At 34.8% G+C, this 16,903-nt stretch overlaps 1 protein-coding gene across 8 annotated transcripts in view; it reads right to left on the bottom strand.

Annotated features, from left to right (window-relative positions):
- The window catches only part of NBEA (neurobeachin), a 522,340-nt gene that overhangs the window by 15,268 nt on the left and 490,169 nt on the right, over positions 1 to 16,903 (bottom strand). For 3 of the 8 annotated variants that reach the window (XM_084537462.1, XM_084537464.1, XM_084537466.1), the window contains 6 exons: positions 13,137 to 13,199; positions 12,708 to 12,797; positions 11,001 to 11,193; positions 7,469 to 7,540; positions 5,097 to 5,252; positions 4,085 to 4,255 (listed from right to left, as the gene is read on the bottom strand). In XM_084537462.1, the coding sequence (XP_084393588.1) occupies positions 4,085 to 4,255; positions 5,097 to 5,252; positions 7,469 to 7,540; positions 11,001 to 11,193; positions 12,708 to 12,797; positions 13,137 to 13,199 (745 nt within the window). The remainder of the gene's footprint in view (positions 1 to 4,084; positions 4,256 to 5,096; positions 5,253 to 7,468; positions 7,541 to 11,000; positions 11,194 to 12,707; positions 12,798 to 13,136; positions 13,200 to 16,903) is intronic. The other 5 variants (XM_084537465.1, XM_084537468.1, XM_084537469.1 and 2 more) reach the window with 2 other exon arrangements.

The following is a 16,903-nucleotide window of genomic DNA, read 5'->3' as shown; positions in this document are numbered from 1 at the left end:
GAGAGTTGTTATCTGACCCTGGCAGGATGACTAAGCTTCATTCAATTCAGTGTTTGTCCTGGTGGTGGTACTTACCTAAGCAACACTGAAGAAGTAAGAGGAGGCTTAAACATATGTAAAAACATAAAAAACTGCATTCAGCTCCCCCTCATTCTAAGGGAATTCATGCCATATCTTTCTGGGAGCATCTCCAGGCACCAGCCTCTAGTCTATGATAGAAAATGACATTTTCTATCACTGCTATTGGTGCTTAGCTATTATATAGCCATGAAGCCAATTTTGGTTGGACCAGAGAAAGGACAAGGAAGATTCACCCTACACAGTTATTGAAGGTATGCAGTTTTGGTTCATGATTTCTTGATTTATCTATATTTTCATCCAAATTTTATGTCATAGAACATCCATAAACATAAGTAGATTAAAAAAATTTGCTTTATATCAAAGCTGAAGGTTCACTGGGGCCCCCTCCCACATTAATTTATAGCCTGATAGTCAGCATATGCTTGTGAATATGGGAATGTGGTTTGAATTCCCCCAGTCTCTGGAGGCTAAGAACTTAGTCTCTCACTTCCTGGACAAACATTCTAACCATAAGGTTATTATGCAGACTATTTTTGAAAGCTAATTCATGGAAAACATTGTATTTAAAATCTGCCAAAATTTCACCCTTCTCACAGTCTGTAAAATAAGTGTGACAAGTGTAAACTGAACCAGAAACTCCTTTCTGATATATAGTGTAGGAGAATAAAAGTGATAACTTAATAAAAGCATTGATTAGAAAAAAAAAATCTATTAAAATTATAAGGAAGCCCACCATGCTCTCATAGGCAAGTTTCCAACAACTGAGCTGGAGCAGCCACTTGCAAGGGTCTCATCCAAACAATAGTTTTTCTCTATTCTCCTCTTTAAATCATAGCTGGTTCTGTATTCCCCACAGGCACAGCTTGGGTCACCCTCTGAACACAAGCCAGCACAGGTTGTTCCCCAGAGAGCTCTATGTGAGTCCAGCAGGTTGGGTTCTTGACGTATGTGTTGTTTAGTACAGAATGAATCAAACTCATGGATTATGGAGTATGGAATTTTAGCAGAATTGTCAAGGAGTTTATTCTGACTATTTTTTGCCCCAGGGTGTTCCACAATAAATGATTGTGATAGCTATATTTTCTACTGAACTAGTACATATATTTTCCATACGAATGTTAAACTATATAAACCACTTAGGACTGGGGGATTGCTTCTCCCCCACCAATCCCCCAGCATTTTCTGAAACAACTAAAGTTCCTTTTAGTAATTGGATGCATTGGAACTGAAATCGATAATTAACTGTCTTTCAGCTTAAAAGATCATTATAGAGTCAAGCACCTAACCCAGATAATTACTATACCTGACATTTTTCTTTGAATTCTCCACCTTCTACAGCCTGTGACATAAAATACCTTATCTGTGTCTCCAGATGTCAGCTTTTATGAAACTAATCCTTCCTTCCCCCCTCCCCCCCCCCCCCGAAAATATCATCTACATCTTTCTGGAAATTCATCCTAAAGATGTAAACTAATTGGATTTGACCTACAGTGAACATCTTACTTTCATTTTTCCTACAAGATAAGTCCTAATCTTCTACCAGTAAATACTGAAGAAGAATAGATTAGGAAATGTTTCTTTATAAAACTACTGCTGTGGCTTGACCTATGAAAAACTTTGAACCTGTCTTTGAAAGGATTGTTGAGAATGCTTCACTCCTAAAAATTAATATAATAGAATCATATAATGGTTTGGGTTGGAAGGGACTTTTAAAGGTCATCTAGGCCTCACCCCCTGCCATGGGTAGGAATATCTTTCACTAGGTGAGGCTTTATATGGGTAATCAGTCATACAACAAGCTGTCGTTTCTGCTCATGGTATGGAAGAGAGCTTGGTAGTCTTCAGCAGAAAGATTTAGCAACTGTAAAAGTTTTAAAAGGCAGAAGGCCCTTCATGCATATAATCACTACTGTGATCTTACTAATGTATGCTCATGAAAAGTCAAAATGTCTATTGATAAGGAAATGTTTACAACACATGAAGTTCTGGTTATACTACAGTACTAGTACATATCCATGTTAATTTTAATCCTATGAGTGTAGATAGCAATAACAGTGTTGAAAACCCTATTCTTCAGCATGAGTCTAACATGTTTTCAACACTAGTAGTAAGTAATCTAATTGATATATTTGGAAGTTATCACAACAAACTTGGCTGTTAAATATTCATGAGTGCTGATACCTGCGCTTGTGAGATTACATTTCCCTGGACATGACTACCTGCAGCGTAGGCTCCCATGAATCTGGGTATAAGTCCTTTTCTTCAGAAAAAGTATATTACCCATAGAGACATAGTGATAGGGAGCAAAACATACAGTTGGCTTTGTTTTCACTAACTTCTGTCAGCTGACTGATTATTCTTTCTTCTCATAAAATTACAAGTACTCTAAATCACTTCCAAAGCTACTCCGTTAAGACATTAAACTTGAGATTCCAGAATGTACCACCTTCTCATATTCAGGTATGTTCACCATGACAAAAAGGTATCTGAAATAAAATAATATGCAAAAAAAAAAAAGTGGAGAGATTTGTATCATCTAGTAGGGAGATGCTAATGGCAAGGCTGTCTCAGCCCCACATAAAGGAGGCAAAGAAGAAGTCTTGTATATTTTCTTCAATGAGAGGAGAAAGCTTTTTTTTTTTTCTTCTGACTCTTACTACAGAAATTACTAATACTTGATATGATTCACACAGGCATTCAAATAAGCAAAATGACATCAAGCTAAACAGAATGCATTGAAATGAAATTCCTTTTCAGACTGAATTTCTCTCTGTCTGAGAATTAAATGCTAAATAAGCCATGGAACGAGCATATGTTAAATAAATTTTTTATGGCAACAAAAATTTTTGTATTTTTTGCCTCCATTTTCTTGCTGTTATAAAAGCAAAAAAAAGTCAAGTGAGAAAGCAAGGCTTTTATTTGTCTCTCTTTTGTTCTGGTTACAGATAAATGGGAGAAAATGAAAAGATAAGAAATAAAAATGATGCCGCCAAATTAACAAAATAATTATTTTATCACAAATAAATAAAAACTTTCCATGAAATATTCAGGTGAAGAAAGACTTTCCCTTAGATGTCTGTAACTGACAGGTCTAAAACTGCCTCTAGTCAGTACTTGAACCAGAGATCAAAAATGATGGTGATGGATTCTTCTATGCTTATCAAAGAGGCAATATCATTGTGCTGAAAATAATCTTTAGAATTCAGAAACTCTGATTTAAATGAAAATTGTGGATGAATTTGGTGTTGTACATAACAGGACAACAGGTGCTTTTGTCTTTAACTGTGGTTACATTTCTGGCTTGGATGAAGGCTCTGTGTAAATTAGTAGTGCACTTCTATAAGTGGCCTTCTAAATATGCATCTCTAAGTATCCTGTATGACTTAATATCATTATTATTGTGTTCCATTCATTCTGCAAAGCACTATTAGTCCCCTGAAAATGAAATGCAAACTCTTTCCAACATTTAATTGCTTTTCTATTTTTATTCAATCACATTGCTTCTTCAAAGGTTTGCTTACTATAGAAATACCTTTCTCAAAAAGCCTCATTTAATTCCAAGGTATGTGAGACATTCCTTTTTTGAAAAGGCAAACAGCTGATATAGCATGCTGTAGTACAAAAGGAATGCATTAAAATGCCAAAGAAGTATTTCTGGGGAAAGAAAAATCAAAATATAGTGATATACTTTCTGTCACTTAAAGGCCATAACCATCTTGTTCTAGTTCATGATGAAATGATGCTATAAGTGATGAGCAATTATGAATTTAACAATTACTCTTATATTATTATCTGTCACCACACACAAACTGTTTAAACATTTGTTTTGGCTAGTACTCTATGAATTGCTTAGCATGTGGCACTCTTATTCCAATTTTCAACCTGTAAGTGAAGTAGTTGATTTGTTTGGTTGTATCTTTTGAACTTAACAGAAGGAATTCTAAAAATGAATAGGCATGGCAGAGGAGCTCTCAAGAAGGAGTTTTTTGCAGGATATACTTACTGCTATTTGGATTGTCACCTATAATATGATGTCGGCCACTCCAGTACCAAAGCAGCAAGGTAGCATCACGAGACCCAGACACGATGTAGCAATCACCACCAATATAGGACTCTGATCTGGCAAGGCAAGTAACGACATCCCAGTGGCCGAACACAATCTGAGTTAATTTTCCTGGTGAGAATGCAAAGTGATAAAAATTCAGGTTTTCTAAACATTTGCATTTTTGCACAACTCATTTATTAATAAAAATTCAGTTCAAATTTAATTTTTGCCTCATATCTCTTAGAGTTCACTACATGTTACAACAAGATTAAAAAATCAAAAAAAATATTTTTAAAACAAGAAAACTTTTTTTTTTTTTTTCTCTTTTTCAATTCTTTTTGAGGTCTGTGCCCTGTGTCAATCCACTATCTAAGCATTATCTCTGAAAATCAAGTCAGTGCTGCAGTCACTGAATATTAAGTGGAGTTACTGCTCCATCAGTATTTAAGCAATTGCATTAGCATATTATTGTAAGCTTCATGAATCAATAAGACAGTATATGAACTTTTCCGTCATTATCTCTTTCTTTCCAATATTGAAACCAGTTTTTAGCAATATATTGAATATTAGGCTAGGCTATCAGACAACAAAACAAAATATCAGCTCCCAGTGAAGGCTATGCAAATTCCTTTCTTAGGGAATAAAATAAATAGAGATAAAGCCAATGCAGCCAAATATTGTAACTAAAGTTTCAGTTGATCCTTTTGATATAATCAGTGCATTTGAATATAACCAGGGTTTGAAAAGTTTCTACTAAGAAAACTGCATGCCTCTCTGTTCCCTATTAAATCTTTTCTCTTAAAAGGAACAATAGCATCCTAAAGCTATTATGTTCAGATAATAATGAAGGATTAACAAACTGCCCTTCATCATTTATTGAGGAGTAAGAACAGGTATTAGATATGGTAGTATTTTGACAACCCTCCACTTTGTGACCTAAGAAGAAACAGGTGGTTGTATTTAGGGTCACCTGTTTCTGTAGAATAAACTCGAAAACTCTTGTCCCAGAAACCACAGATAAGAATGTAGCGATTATCTGCTGTGACCACGAAGCAATGTGCATTGATCTGGATGCTCTGATCCACCAGGTCTGTGATCTGCCGTTTGTTCACACCAGAGTTATTGGCTGTAACGAAATGCAAAACACATTTTACAAGCAAGCCATTTGAACACCTTCCTGTCATCCACTTACAGGAGAAAATGAATACATTTAACTTTCAATGAACTGTGAATTTGTTGTGGAGTAAGCATTTTGAATATGAACATTTAGAGCTGTCTATATGGATGTCAGAAATACAAAATTACTGTGAGATTCTTGGTTTCCTTTTGAATAAGACAAAGAATTTTACAGGTGATGACAATTTCTTATAAACTGCCTGATTCACTGCATAATATGTGGCAATATTTTAAGTGCTCTGATGAAGAACCCTTCAAAAACAAATTGAACTACAGGAAAGTGATGAAAGTCCATTTAAATTACCAAGTCAATGCAAAAAATACAGCAGATTCAATTCTTGTCAGTTGGTACCTTGTCTACAGAAAATACCCCAGCTTGTGTTGTGTGATACTTACATCCCCTATATCTGCAGACACTTAACCAGATCAAAGACAAAGATAAGGATTCAGCCAATGAAGCTGTTTAAATACAATGTGCGTTTTTATCAGTCTTCTTGTCTACTCATCAAACAGGGAGCCAGGCCATGGACAGTAGTGTTAAAATAGGTAATGCCACTTGGAAATTAACACAGACAAAGGGAAAATGAATGGTTCCTACAGAATCCAACCACCCTGTATGTCAAGTGGATCTGTTAGGAGTGACTGGGAGTAATCGGCTAAAGTACTCTTTGCTTTTCATGATACTTTTACTGTATTTCCAATTCCTGCCTGTAGTATGTTCCTTCTCACTGGATCTTAGCTTTATAAAACTTCGGTATATAATCTAAGTTAATTACCTACAGTCCTTCTATACTCACTGTAGAGAGAGAGAGAATTTCACATGTCAAGTCATTTAATGCTGTAATAGCTGTCCCAGTACTAGACAACTCCAGAGGAAAGTTTCTCTTCCTACAGTAACTATGGAGGGGAATCTTGACAACCAACTTCAGTTAATTGAAGTTAGCTGAGATAAAACTCACTCTGAGAGACATGTTTTCTCCTACCATAGGAACATGGTACTTCATGCATATAATACTCTGAAATTTCTTTTATCCTTGCTTTTTGGTTATGATACATAAATTGCTCACAATTGCATGAAATAACAGACTCAACAGCCAAACAGACAACCCCCAACCTCCCCCCCCCCCCCCCCCAGCTATTTTAAATTTGCTTATAGAAGTTACTGACATATTTATGTACATTCGAAGAGCACAAATGTAAATTAACAGACCCTCTGTGGCCATCCACTGAAAGATAACAAATTACTCAGATTTCCAGAACAGGTAGGTGCAATGGTTGTTCCCTAGCTTTTGAGAGGAAAATCTGAAGAGAAAACCATTGTCATTATATATGAGCAAATGAAGCATACAGAAGGAGAAATTTAAATCTCCTGAGCTACTTGTTTGTATATAAATCTTTCAACCCCAGATACTGACAGGTGGAAAAAGGAACTTTTCATCTGGAGATGTTTAAATATATATTTTTCTTTCTCACTGATGCTTCAGAATTGGCTCTAAGAGCCTTCTCTATCCACAATTTCTGTCTCAAAAGATATGCCTATTAAAAAAAAAAAAAAAAAAAAGACAAAGCAAACAGTTGCAATTAAAGAGAAATATTGCCAGTTATAAGGCCAGTAATTTCTCTTAATAGCACTCTAATAATTTTGGCTGTTTCTTATTTCTAAAAGTATTTAATTTTCTCAAATATTTTTAGATTTAACAAATACAATCATACAAAAATTTAAAATCTGATCTTTTTCTTTATTAATTTAGTAATCACTATTAAAAAAAAAAAATCCCAATAATGAATGGAAATAAATAAGTCTACATCTGCACTGATATATGTAGTTGTTGTAAAAATGACAATCTGTGAACTCCACCAGACCCTCATATTTTATTTTATTAATGTGACCTGATAAGAGAACAGAATTATAAATATGGGCTGAAAATGTATTTGACTTAATTGGTAGTTTCATAAATACCAATTGCTGGTGATGTTAATAATAAATAGCACTCATGTAATTCATTCAGCATCAATAGTTCATGCTTTTAGTTTTCTGAGACTGACAAGAATAAATATTTTCCTATCTTCTGTGTTAAATGAAGCATAATATACAAATATAGCTTAATCAATAATTCTTGAAAATACCATTTTTGAATATATTGCTACATTTTCGTCTTGACATACCGATCAATGGATCCATTTCAATTGGAAGATGGTGGGCTTGATCCAAAGAATATCCTGGGGCTCCCCGAAGGCCTAAACATGAAAGGAAGATAAAGCACATAGGAATCTTGTTGCCTGATTTTTTTTTTGGTATGATTTTTCTAGGTTTAAAACTGCATTGTGGGATTATATGTCCAAATAAGTATGTAGCTTCTTGCTATTTCTTGTTCTACGAATCTTTTAAGTTCCCTTCCTCTATGCTACAGAAATATGGATTTGTTTTTGGTGATGTAATAGAAATTTTAGGTTTATGGATGCTAATTTCATTGTCGTTTCTTCAGACACTAATATTCATGAAATAACTAATTTAAAATAGTCCAAGATCATTTTGTTACATTGGAACACTGGGTAAGATCTAATAATAGCACAGAAAAGAAAAATAGCCAGTTTAAATTGTTATGAGTTTCTTACATAGCGAAATCTATGTGACAAAAACTTGGACTTTTTCATAGGTTTATCTTTTTTTTTTTTTTTTCTGGGAAATTGTAAACAGTACAATTTGCTGTAATTATTCTTACTAGTTCTATCCTGAGCAGTCCTCAAGCTTTTCATAAATGCATCAGGGGCTACATATTTAGCATTATGTGCTCTCAAGAAAAGAGGGCATTGATCTGGCTCTTCTGAAGACTTTCGCCATTGTATGAGTCACAAAGGTCAAATATTTTTGTCAAGAACTGCCATGTTGCACAAGAATATCCTTCATAAGTAGAGATGCAGAGTTCTGGAGAATATATTCCAAGTACAAACTGATGATTGAAATTGTAATGTTCTTGGTCCTAGTGCTGTTTAGTTCATATTTCTAGCTCTACTGCTTTCAGTAGATCAAAGACAATGATCTCTGATGAGTTTGAAGATGAGGTGAAATGCTGTCTCTCTGGATTCCCATTTAGAAAGAATTGCAGCGTGAGGGCACTTAAGTGGATAAACCCTAATATAGGTTTGAAAAATATATGGTTTCCTGATTCTGGGTGAACAAAGGTGTCCATGAGCAAAACTTTTACTAGTTGCAAAATGTGTTATATTACATATCAGGAACTCTCCACCAACAACATCTGTATTCAGTAATAATTTTTATTTTCTACTATTGCAATAGATCACTGAAGAAGGCAGGAAAAATTGCCAGATCTGAAAAATACCACTTCTCGAACTCCCTCTTCTCCTTCCCTCATTTCTCTCTTCCTTTAAAACCTAACCAGCCTGGAACAGATCTTTACTGGTATTTGCTTAGACTCATCAAATTCTACTGCGGCATGGGCCTGTAAATGCCTTTGTTTGTAGACAAACTCTTAAGAATAAAACTCTACATAATACATCTTACTGTAACAGTGGCTTGTGTATAGATTTCTGTAGGTTAACCTTTATGCTAGTTGTGACTTATTAAAATAATATTATGGTAATACTAGAAAACTGATACCCTATCCTGGAACAGTCTCTTGCAAAATAAAAGATTTTGCCAAGTGAGATGTAAAGTTAAGAACATCACAAGAATGAATTTTGATTTTCCAAACAACTTTGCTTTCCTGTCTCTTCTTATTACAATATATTCAGAAAGTATTCCTCTCTTTTAAATTTATACCAGAATTTTTCATTTTTTCAGTGTGAAATTTAGTTCATGACATGAATTCTGCATTTTTTCAATATGATTTATGTTTTCCAAATTATATCTGAAAAACTGAAACCCAAGTCACATGCATTGCAAAGGCCAATACAACTTCTACTAAAGTAGATGACTTCCCTAAATAACGGTTGCTAAGAAAACTCTTGAAAGTCAGAGTACTACAGTATCAGTGACCTTGACTCCCTCACAGTAAAGTATGGGTAGGAATTTATGCATTCCCTCACACAATAGTCTGAGAAAGTGGATTGGAAAGCATTAAATGAGCCTCCTCAAATGGAGGAGATGTTAGTGATGGTGCATACAGCATACTTTGGCAGCGTCCCTGAAAAAAAAGGGGGGAACTAATTAACGATTAAACAAACAATGTTAGTCAAAAGAGTATTAAAATGCTAGTGGACAGCTTCTGTACCTCTGAAACAGTTTTGACTTTGAGATCTGTTGAGGACAGCTATGTTAAAATTTGTTCTTTTTTTTTTTTATTTTTATTTTTTTATTTTTTTTTTTAAAGAAATGGGTAAAACGTGAAGTTGCACCTGGTGGAGTTATCAAAAATTCATGGATTTATGAAAGGCAATCAGATTCTGTTCTGTTTCTGTTGTATTCTCTAAACCCCCATGCAAACTTTGTTGGAAAAAAATAGAAACATTCTGAATACATTTTATTTTAATTAAAATTTTAATATTCATGCTAAAAATATGTAAAAAGTCAGAATAAAATTCATGTTAAAAGTTATATTACTACTCAAGAATTTAGAGTGTTAGTAACTTGCTTGGATAGTTCCCCTAATGCATCCCTGTAAAGAATTCCCATTCATTCCTCTAATTATGACTTGTAATATCACCAGTCCTTGCCCAGTATTGTACAAAAAAAAGTGGGATCTATTTCACCTGGCTTCAATTATTTACTGAGATGCTTACATTTAAGGCAGTGATATCCCTAGATAATGTCACAATCATTTATTTCTACTGGAAATAGATAAATCTTACAATTTCCTCTCCATGGTGACTTCTGTCCAGGGGTTCTGCTGTGCTGGAAGAGAGGCAGATTTTTTTTTTTCTCTATCCTGACAAAGCTCCTGAAGCAGCTCCTGAGACACATTCTTATATATGAGGCAGCTTCTTGTTTTTCTCAGGCGGTAAGAAGCATTCAAAAGTATCCATGTGCTGCAGCATAAGGGCCATCAGAGCAGAAAGCTACCTTAGAAAATGAAACTGGTTCGTTCCTGTGTAGGCAGCAGCTCATGGCCCTACCCTAGCAATGCCTGGGACAACCTCAGCACTTGCATCTCTAGATGAGGAGACAGGACAGTCCTATGGGCAAATGGAGGGCTGAGCAGAGGGACTGGAAAGGAAATTTGGGATAACCCCAGTGAACAGACTTTTGAGAGGGAAAGAAGAAACTTCTCTTCAGAATAGTTTGGTGTCTGACCACTTAGGCTTGCTTTGGGTTCCACATTACCTAACAGTGACCCAGGGAAAGCCCTGAAATGTATTTCCAGCAACAGACAGTGATGTACACTCTGTAGCATGCCAGTATGGATTCCTGAAACCTGGGACATATTAATATAGACTGTGTCAAGAACAGCACCACTCTCCTGAAAAACATTATATCAAAGGCTGATCCTGATGTAACCACAAATTGATTAGCTGCCATGGTGATGTGCTGCTGTTAGGGAGAGTGTTTCTAGGAATGACACCAGAGAAAACAGAAGCTTTGATTATTTGACAGAAACCAGAATAAACAGTAAGTTTTCTATGTATTTGTGAACAGGCAAGTGAGTGAGATTAACCCACATCTAGCTGACCTCCACTCAAAATTAAAAGCTGCAGCAGTAAGATCTTTCATTTTGAATGAAAGGCACCTGTGAGAACCTACCTACTGTGTTGTGCCACCGGTTGACTGCAAACAGCCTGCTGCAGGTGACAGTCACCACGGCAGGAATGGTCAGGTGGGGCAGTGTGTTGGCTGCCACATGTGTGACGGGGGAATTTGATGGAAACTTCAGCACCATTATGACATCCTGCTGCATCTGATCTTTAAACATGAGGGGGCTCTGTGGAAGGAAACACTGTTGAGTAGAAAGGAGAAGAGAGCAGAAGAAAACAGAAGGGATAACACAATTAGTGAGGAGGTCTGAGGGAAAACAAGGTTAAAAAAATGAGTAGGCAAGCATGTGCACATACAGGGAAAACAACGCTACCTGCGCATCTACACTAGTGATGGAGGAGAGCAAGATCAGAAGCTAATATTGGATCATTACATGAGGACAAGTAAAGAATAGGGATGGTAAGGGTCCACCAGGTTATCATTACAGGACACAAAATGACTGTTAGCATTAATTAATGTACAATCGAATATAAAATGAAACAACAGTTAGTATCCATATAACAGAGATATGAGTCAAATAAAAGAGTCAGTTCATCTATTGGTAAATCATAAGTGTAAATGCTATAAACTACAGTGGTTGAAAAAAAGAAATTTTAAGAGGGACTCAAATTTTCAGATTTAGATTTTTTTTTCAGATATTTAACTTTTTCTTAATGAATTCTCAATATGAAATACACCATTTCCAAACATAAGCAGACACTTTAATTCTGTGAAAAGCATAGGGAGTCTTTAAGCAATTATAAATCAATTTGATGATTCTACAGAAGACGTGTTCTTTTCACAGACAGTAGCACTGTTATCATAAGTGAGATTATACAAAGTATTGTTTTTAATGTTAGTGTTTTTCAACCATTGTTATAACAAATAGAATTATTTTTATAAGTTCAAATAGTACTTTCTTTTTGTTTGTCACTTTAAATTGTTATTCAATATAATGCACTTTTAACATCTACATATTGTAATAATATAGCTAACATTTCCAGATCAATTCCCACTATGATAGTCTGCAAACAGAGAGAGTGATTTCCCTGTAGATTGATGAAACAATTGAAATTACTGTATGTATTACTCTTCATTTACAAAGCTTAAAATAAAATATCTAGCTTTAAGCATTTAATCAAAGGCACTGAGGGGCAAAGATATGTCTCTTTCAGTCTGGCTATTTTGTATAGTTATTCACATGAAGCACATGCGAATGTGTTGGGAATTAATTTTGAAGTTCAAATTGAAATTAGAAATATACATTGTATTCTTCCAAGGGCAGGAGGATTCCAGCACAATCTGAACTCCATTACTTCATTTCTGTCGAGCAAGTATTGTTCATAAGTCACTCCCTAACAATATCTCCTTTAAAACAAAACAAAACAAAACATGCTCACTGTAAGAAAAGCCTGCAGTCATTCCCATTACTTATAGAAATAAGAATGTAAATATGTATTTATGAAATGTATGTTTATGAAGATAGGGCCTTTTAACACTGTATTAAACAGGAAAGTCAGTACTAAAGGAAGCTAAAGCTCCTCAAATTCTACCTTGCTCTGCAAGAGCATTGTGAGCTATTTCCGCCACAAGAAGCAAGTACAGCTGTATGGGCAATGGAGGGCATTAAAGTGTTGCTTAAACAGGTATTTGAAGACCTATAAAGAATCCTTGCGTTCAAAGTGAATGAATTCCCAGCTAGCAGCTATGTCTCACCAGGTGCATGGCAGAGCTCCGAGGTGGATGGGGCTCAATGAGCAACTGCGATGGCGTCTGTCCAAAGTTCTGGATCTGCGCCTCCATGGCCTGCAGGGAAGGGAGAGGGACTGTCATGAGCAATATGCATCAAGGAGAGAGGTCAACTCACTCTGTGACAGTGCAGGCATATCCCAAGTCAGCCATGAAAAAAGTCCAGAAAATTCACCCGGTGCTCTCCTCCCAGGCTGCAGACTCAGCCAAGTGTTAGTATTTTGTAGACAAGCTCTGCTTCTGCTTTCAAGCATGCTTCAGTTACCCAACTAACCAGTCTCATTTCCAGTAACTGGCATTATATGTGAAAATGTTAACCTGTGAGGACATGCAGTTCAGGTCTTGAGAGCGCTTTTTTTTTTTTTTTTTTTTTTTCACTAAAAAGAACACATATACCTTAATAAAGTCCTTTGTAAGGAGGAAAGTATGAGGATCTCTAATAAAATAAGCCTCTGGAATCTTAAATGGGGGGAAAAAAAAGCAAACTGAGAAGAAAAATTCATGTGTAAAATACAATAATAGCAAAATAATCACTATTTCAATAACAACATTAGCAAGTTAAAACAACAACAACAACAAAAATACCAGAAACAAATCTTGCCTGGCACATTGAGGCTACTGTAAAAATCTTTCCAAGTTGCATTCATTCATCAAGTATTTATTTTGTGCTTAATTTTGTTGTAACTTTTTTATGGGCTTTCAGGCTTCACAGTTTTGAAGTGAAAACAGTAATTCCAATTTATTCTTTGAGGCTTCAAGCTACTTTCAGAATAAATATAGAGTAACTCATTAAGGAGTAGAGTACAGTCCAACTGTGAGGTTTCCACTACAGAAACAGTTCATTCAAACACAGATATATTTGAGATACATTCTTAAAAACTCTGGCAAAAGATTGCTGCTTGTAAAAGCAATACTGCTTAAGAACACTTACTTTTCAAACAGGTACTATTTCATTTGATTTTGTGAATTCAAGAATAAAACATTCATAGAAAACAAAACTGGTGGATTTTGAAGTACACTATGCATTATGTACCTACATATACACTGTGCCCTGCACATCGACCCTTAAGATTTTTCTAGTGAGCTTTATGAATTTTTCATTTGCTACGGTACAGGAAATATGAAAAAAAAATAATAATAAAAACACGACTTAGTAAATTATGTTATTTCTTTCAGACATGAAATGGTAAGAAACACAATAAATACTTCATTATGCTGGAGAATCCTTTCAATCTACTTATTTTGTAATTCCTACAAACCAAATTGTGCTTTCCTGCACTCCACAGCATAGAAGCCAGAACAGATGTTAGGGAGAGATTTCCTGACAGGTCACTAGTGTTTACCATTTCTGATGACCTAGATTGACAGGTATAATGGAATACAGTTAAGAAATGTTTGACAAAAAAAGAAACTTATTTCAAAGTCCAGTAGGGAAGGACTTCCATGGTTTGTAGCCTAGCACATTTGATGATGTAACTATCCTGGTATTGAACATTTTTTGCTTGTTGACTAATTCAGGGCAGGCTTTAGTCTATAAGGCACAGAGGAACTGGTGAGCATTTCAGTTTTTCATTAACATCATTTACTGATGAATTTAAATCACAGTGATTTCATACAAAATCAATGTATTTGTGTGGGCATATGTGTGTATGTTTGTACACACCTATACTGCAGCAGCATATGAACAGTCCCTGTTTACATGCTATGTAGAAACCTTCACTCATGCTGACACTTTTTTTACAGGAAAAAAAAATGCAGCTCAAATTACAGTAGTATTTTCTATTACGTTCAGTACTCTGTAACTGATTTTCTTAGTCATAAGTTTTCTTATAAGTGAATTATAGTTGCTTGTGAATTTCAATTTCAAAATGATGATGACTAATATCAACAATATTAGGCATTGCTTAATACATGTCTACACACAGATCTGCCAATAGTATTTTGAGAAAAGTATTTTTTTTTTTTCCCCAAATAATTATCAAGGTTATTCCTTTAATTTTTAAAAGAATTCTGTGTTGAAATAAGAGTGTGAATTATATTTGGCAGCAATACCAAACAAAACCCAGATCTTCCCCTATCACCCTTTAAATGATCCCATAAATGATACTTCTGTCCTCTTACAGGCACACTGAAATGAATTATTAATTTTATTCTTTTTTTTTTTTTTTTTTTTTTTAAATGCAGCCTAATTCTAATTTACACATTTACTTTCATGTTGTCCAGTCTTGGCAAATTCTAATTGTTAGGCTATAAATTCTGCACACGTTAACTTCTCTGGCTTTGCCTTCCATTCCAGGTAGATTTATGATAGTAACAAGGGAAGAGAAAGATGAGCAGAATACAATAATAAACTGGCATGAATTTTTCAGGTGGACACTTCAAACATAGCTGTCAAAAACAACTGTTATTTTACAGCTGAAGATGTCCTGGCACATATTCACGTATGTACTTTACATGCCTACTCTTTAAAACATTTAAGTTAATTCCAACTCCTGTAGTCAGAACAAATGAAGAATTAAGACCTTGATATTCAGGGAATATTGAATTATTTTGCTGGCTTGCACTTATGAGGACAACCCCCTCTCTCTTACCCTATGATCAGTAAAGTTATCTTTTTCTTGCAAAAATACCATTTGTAAAACTGACAACTCTTGGAAGTTTTAAAGAAAGTGAACAATGTTTCTTTAAAAATATCCGTAATGTTCAACTACTACACTGAGAGTACAGACTGCATAAGCCCACAGCTGCACACAGCTACAACTGTTATTGCTCTCTAGATTTCAAAACACTTAAAAAGGACAGAAAAACCTTGTCAAAACTTACAAAGAAGATAAACATAAGCATACAGAGATAAAGTGACTGGCCCAAGGGTATTTCTAATGCTCTGTCCTATCAGATCACTTGACATGAAATGAAAAGCAGGTACAGAACAGATCTGTGAATAATAATGTAATGCATTGATTTGTTTACAAGAGGACTCTAGCTGTATGTGAAATTAATCTTAAAACCGGTAAGTGTACACCACAGTTTTTCTTGAACTGTAAATCATCAAACTACAGATTTATTTGTCTTAAACATTTTAGCCTAATTAATCAATTTCTTCTCTCCCATTTTCTCTTGAGTATCATGTGCAAAGTGCTACACCACTCCCTGAAACACACATTCTAGTCAATTTAATGCACATTTTAATAAAATGAAGTTTATTCTCATTTCACCTTCAAATGTCCTTCATGTACAAACATAATAAGCTTGGAATTCAGTGGCTGCCAGATTTAACACTTTTGGAACAGCAAAATGGCAATTATATTAGTTTTCACTTTCTTAATAAGGTGTTTCAGGAAAGCTATTTAGTGAGCTGATTTGAGATTCCCTACTGTTTTTAATACACGTAAAATGAGATTTGTACTCCAGACACTTCAGGGAGTATCTGTTTGGATATGATCATGTATTGCAGAAAGATAAAATGGGCCTCAGACTATTACTTAATAATCATAGTCCAAACAAGGAAAGAAAAACATCTGCAAACTAGATGGGAATTCAAAGTTTAAAGTGAGTACATCTCATACATCCTAATTTATGCAATCAAGGAAAATACATTTCATAGGATTTACTATTGGACATGTAATATGTAGAGACTCATATTCTATGTTTACATACAATTTTGAACTAGACATCAATTCAAAAAAAATAAAATAAAATCCAGTTTTATGAATGATACTACTCATACTAATCTTAGTTTCAATGAATAATATCGTAAATGTGTTTGCCTCAAAGTAAATTATTGTGTTCCATTTTTTTATGTTTAAAGGCAGATTGCACATTCACAAATATACTGGAATGCTCCTCTGTAGCCTGGAGGATCAGTCCCTAGTGTCAGTTTCCCAAGGAATTAAGAGATAGATATGTCTTCTTTGTTTATAAAGTCTACTGAATTGTGGTGCTTTTATTTGTTTATTTAATTATTTAAATTTTTTCCTTCTATTTAATAATGCAGGTTGAAAGAAACACAAATCAAGTGTGCCATTAAATAATGCAAACAATAAATTTCTTTAGGTTTAAGAGAATTATTTCTTAGTGGTCAAAGGCAATGTCTCCAACAACAAGCAGCACAAAAACTCAGTAGTAAGAATCCTATACTGAAACCATGCCCACTGCAGGGTTTT

This window comes from Aythya ferina (assembly GCF_964211825.1).
Source record: "Aythya ferina genome assembly, chromosome: 1".
Lineage (NCBI taxonomy): Eukaryota > Metazoa > Chordata > Aves > Anseriformes > Anatidae > Aythya > Aythya ferina.
Note: the sequence above shows the minus strand (reverse complement) of the source record. Positions and strands in the feature narration are given on the sequence as shown.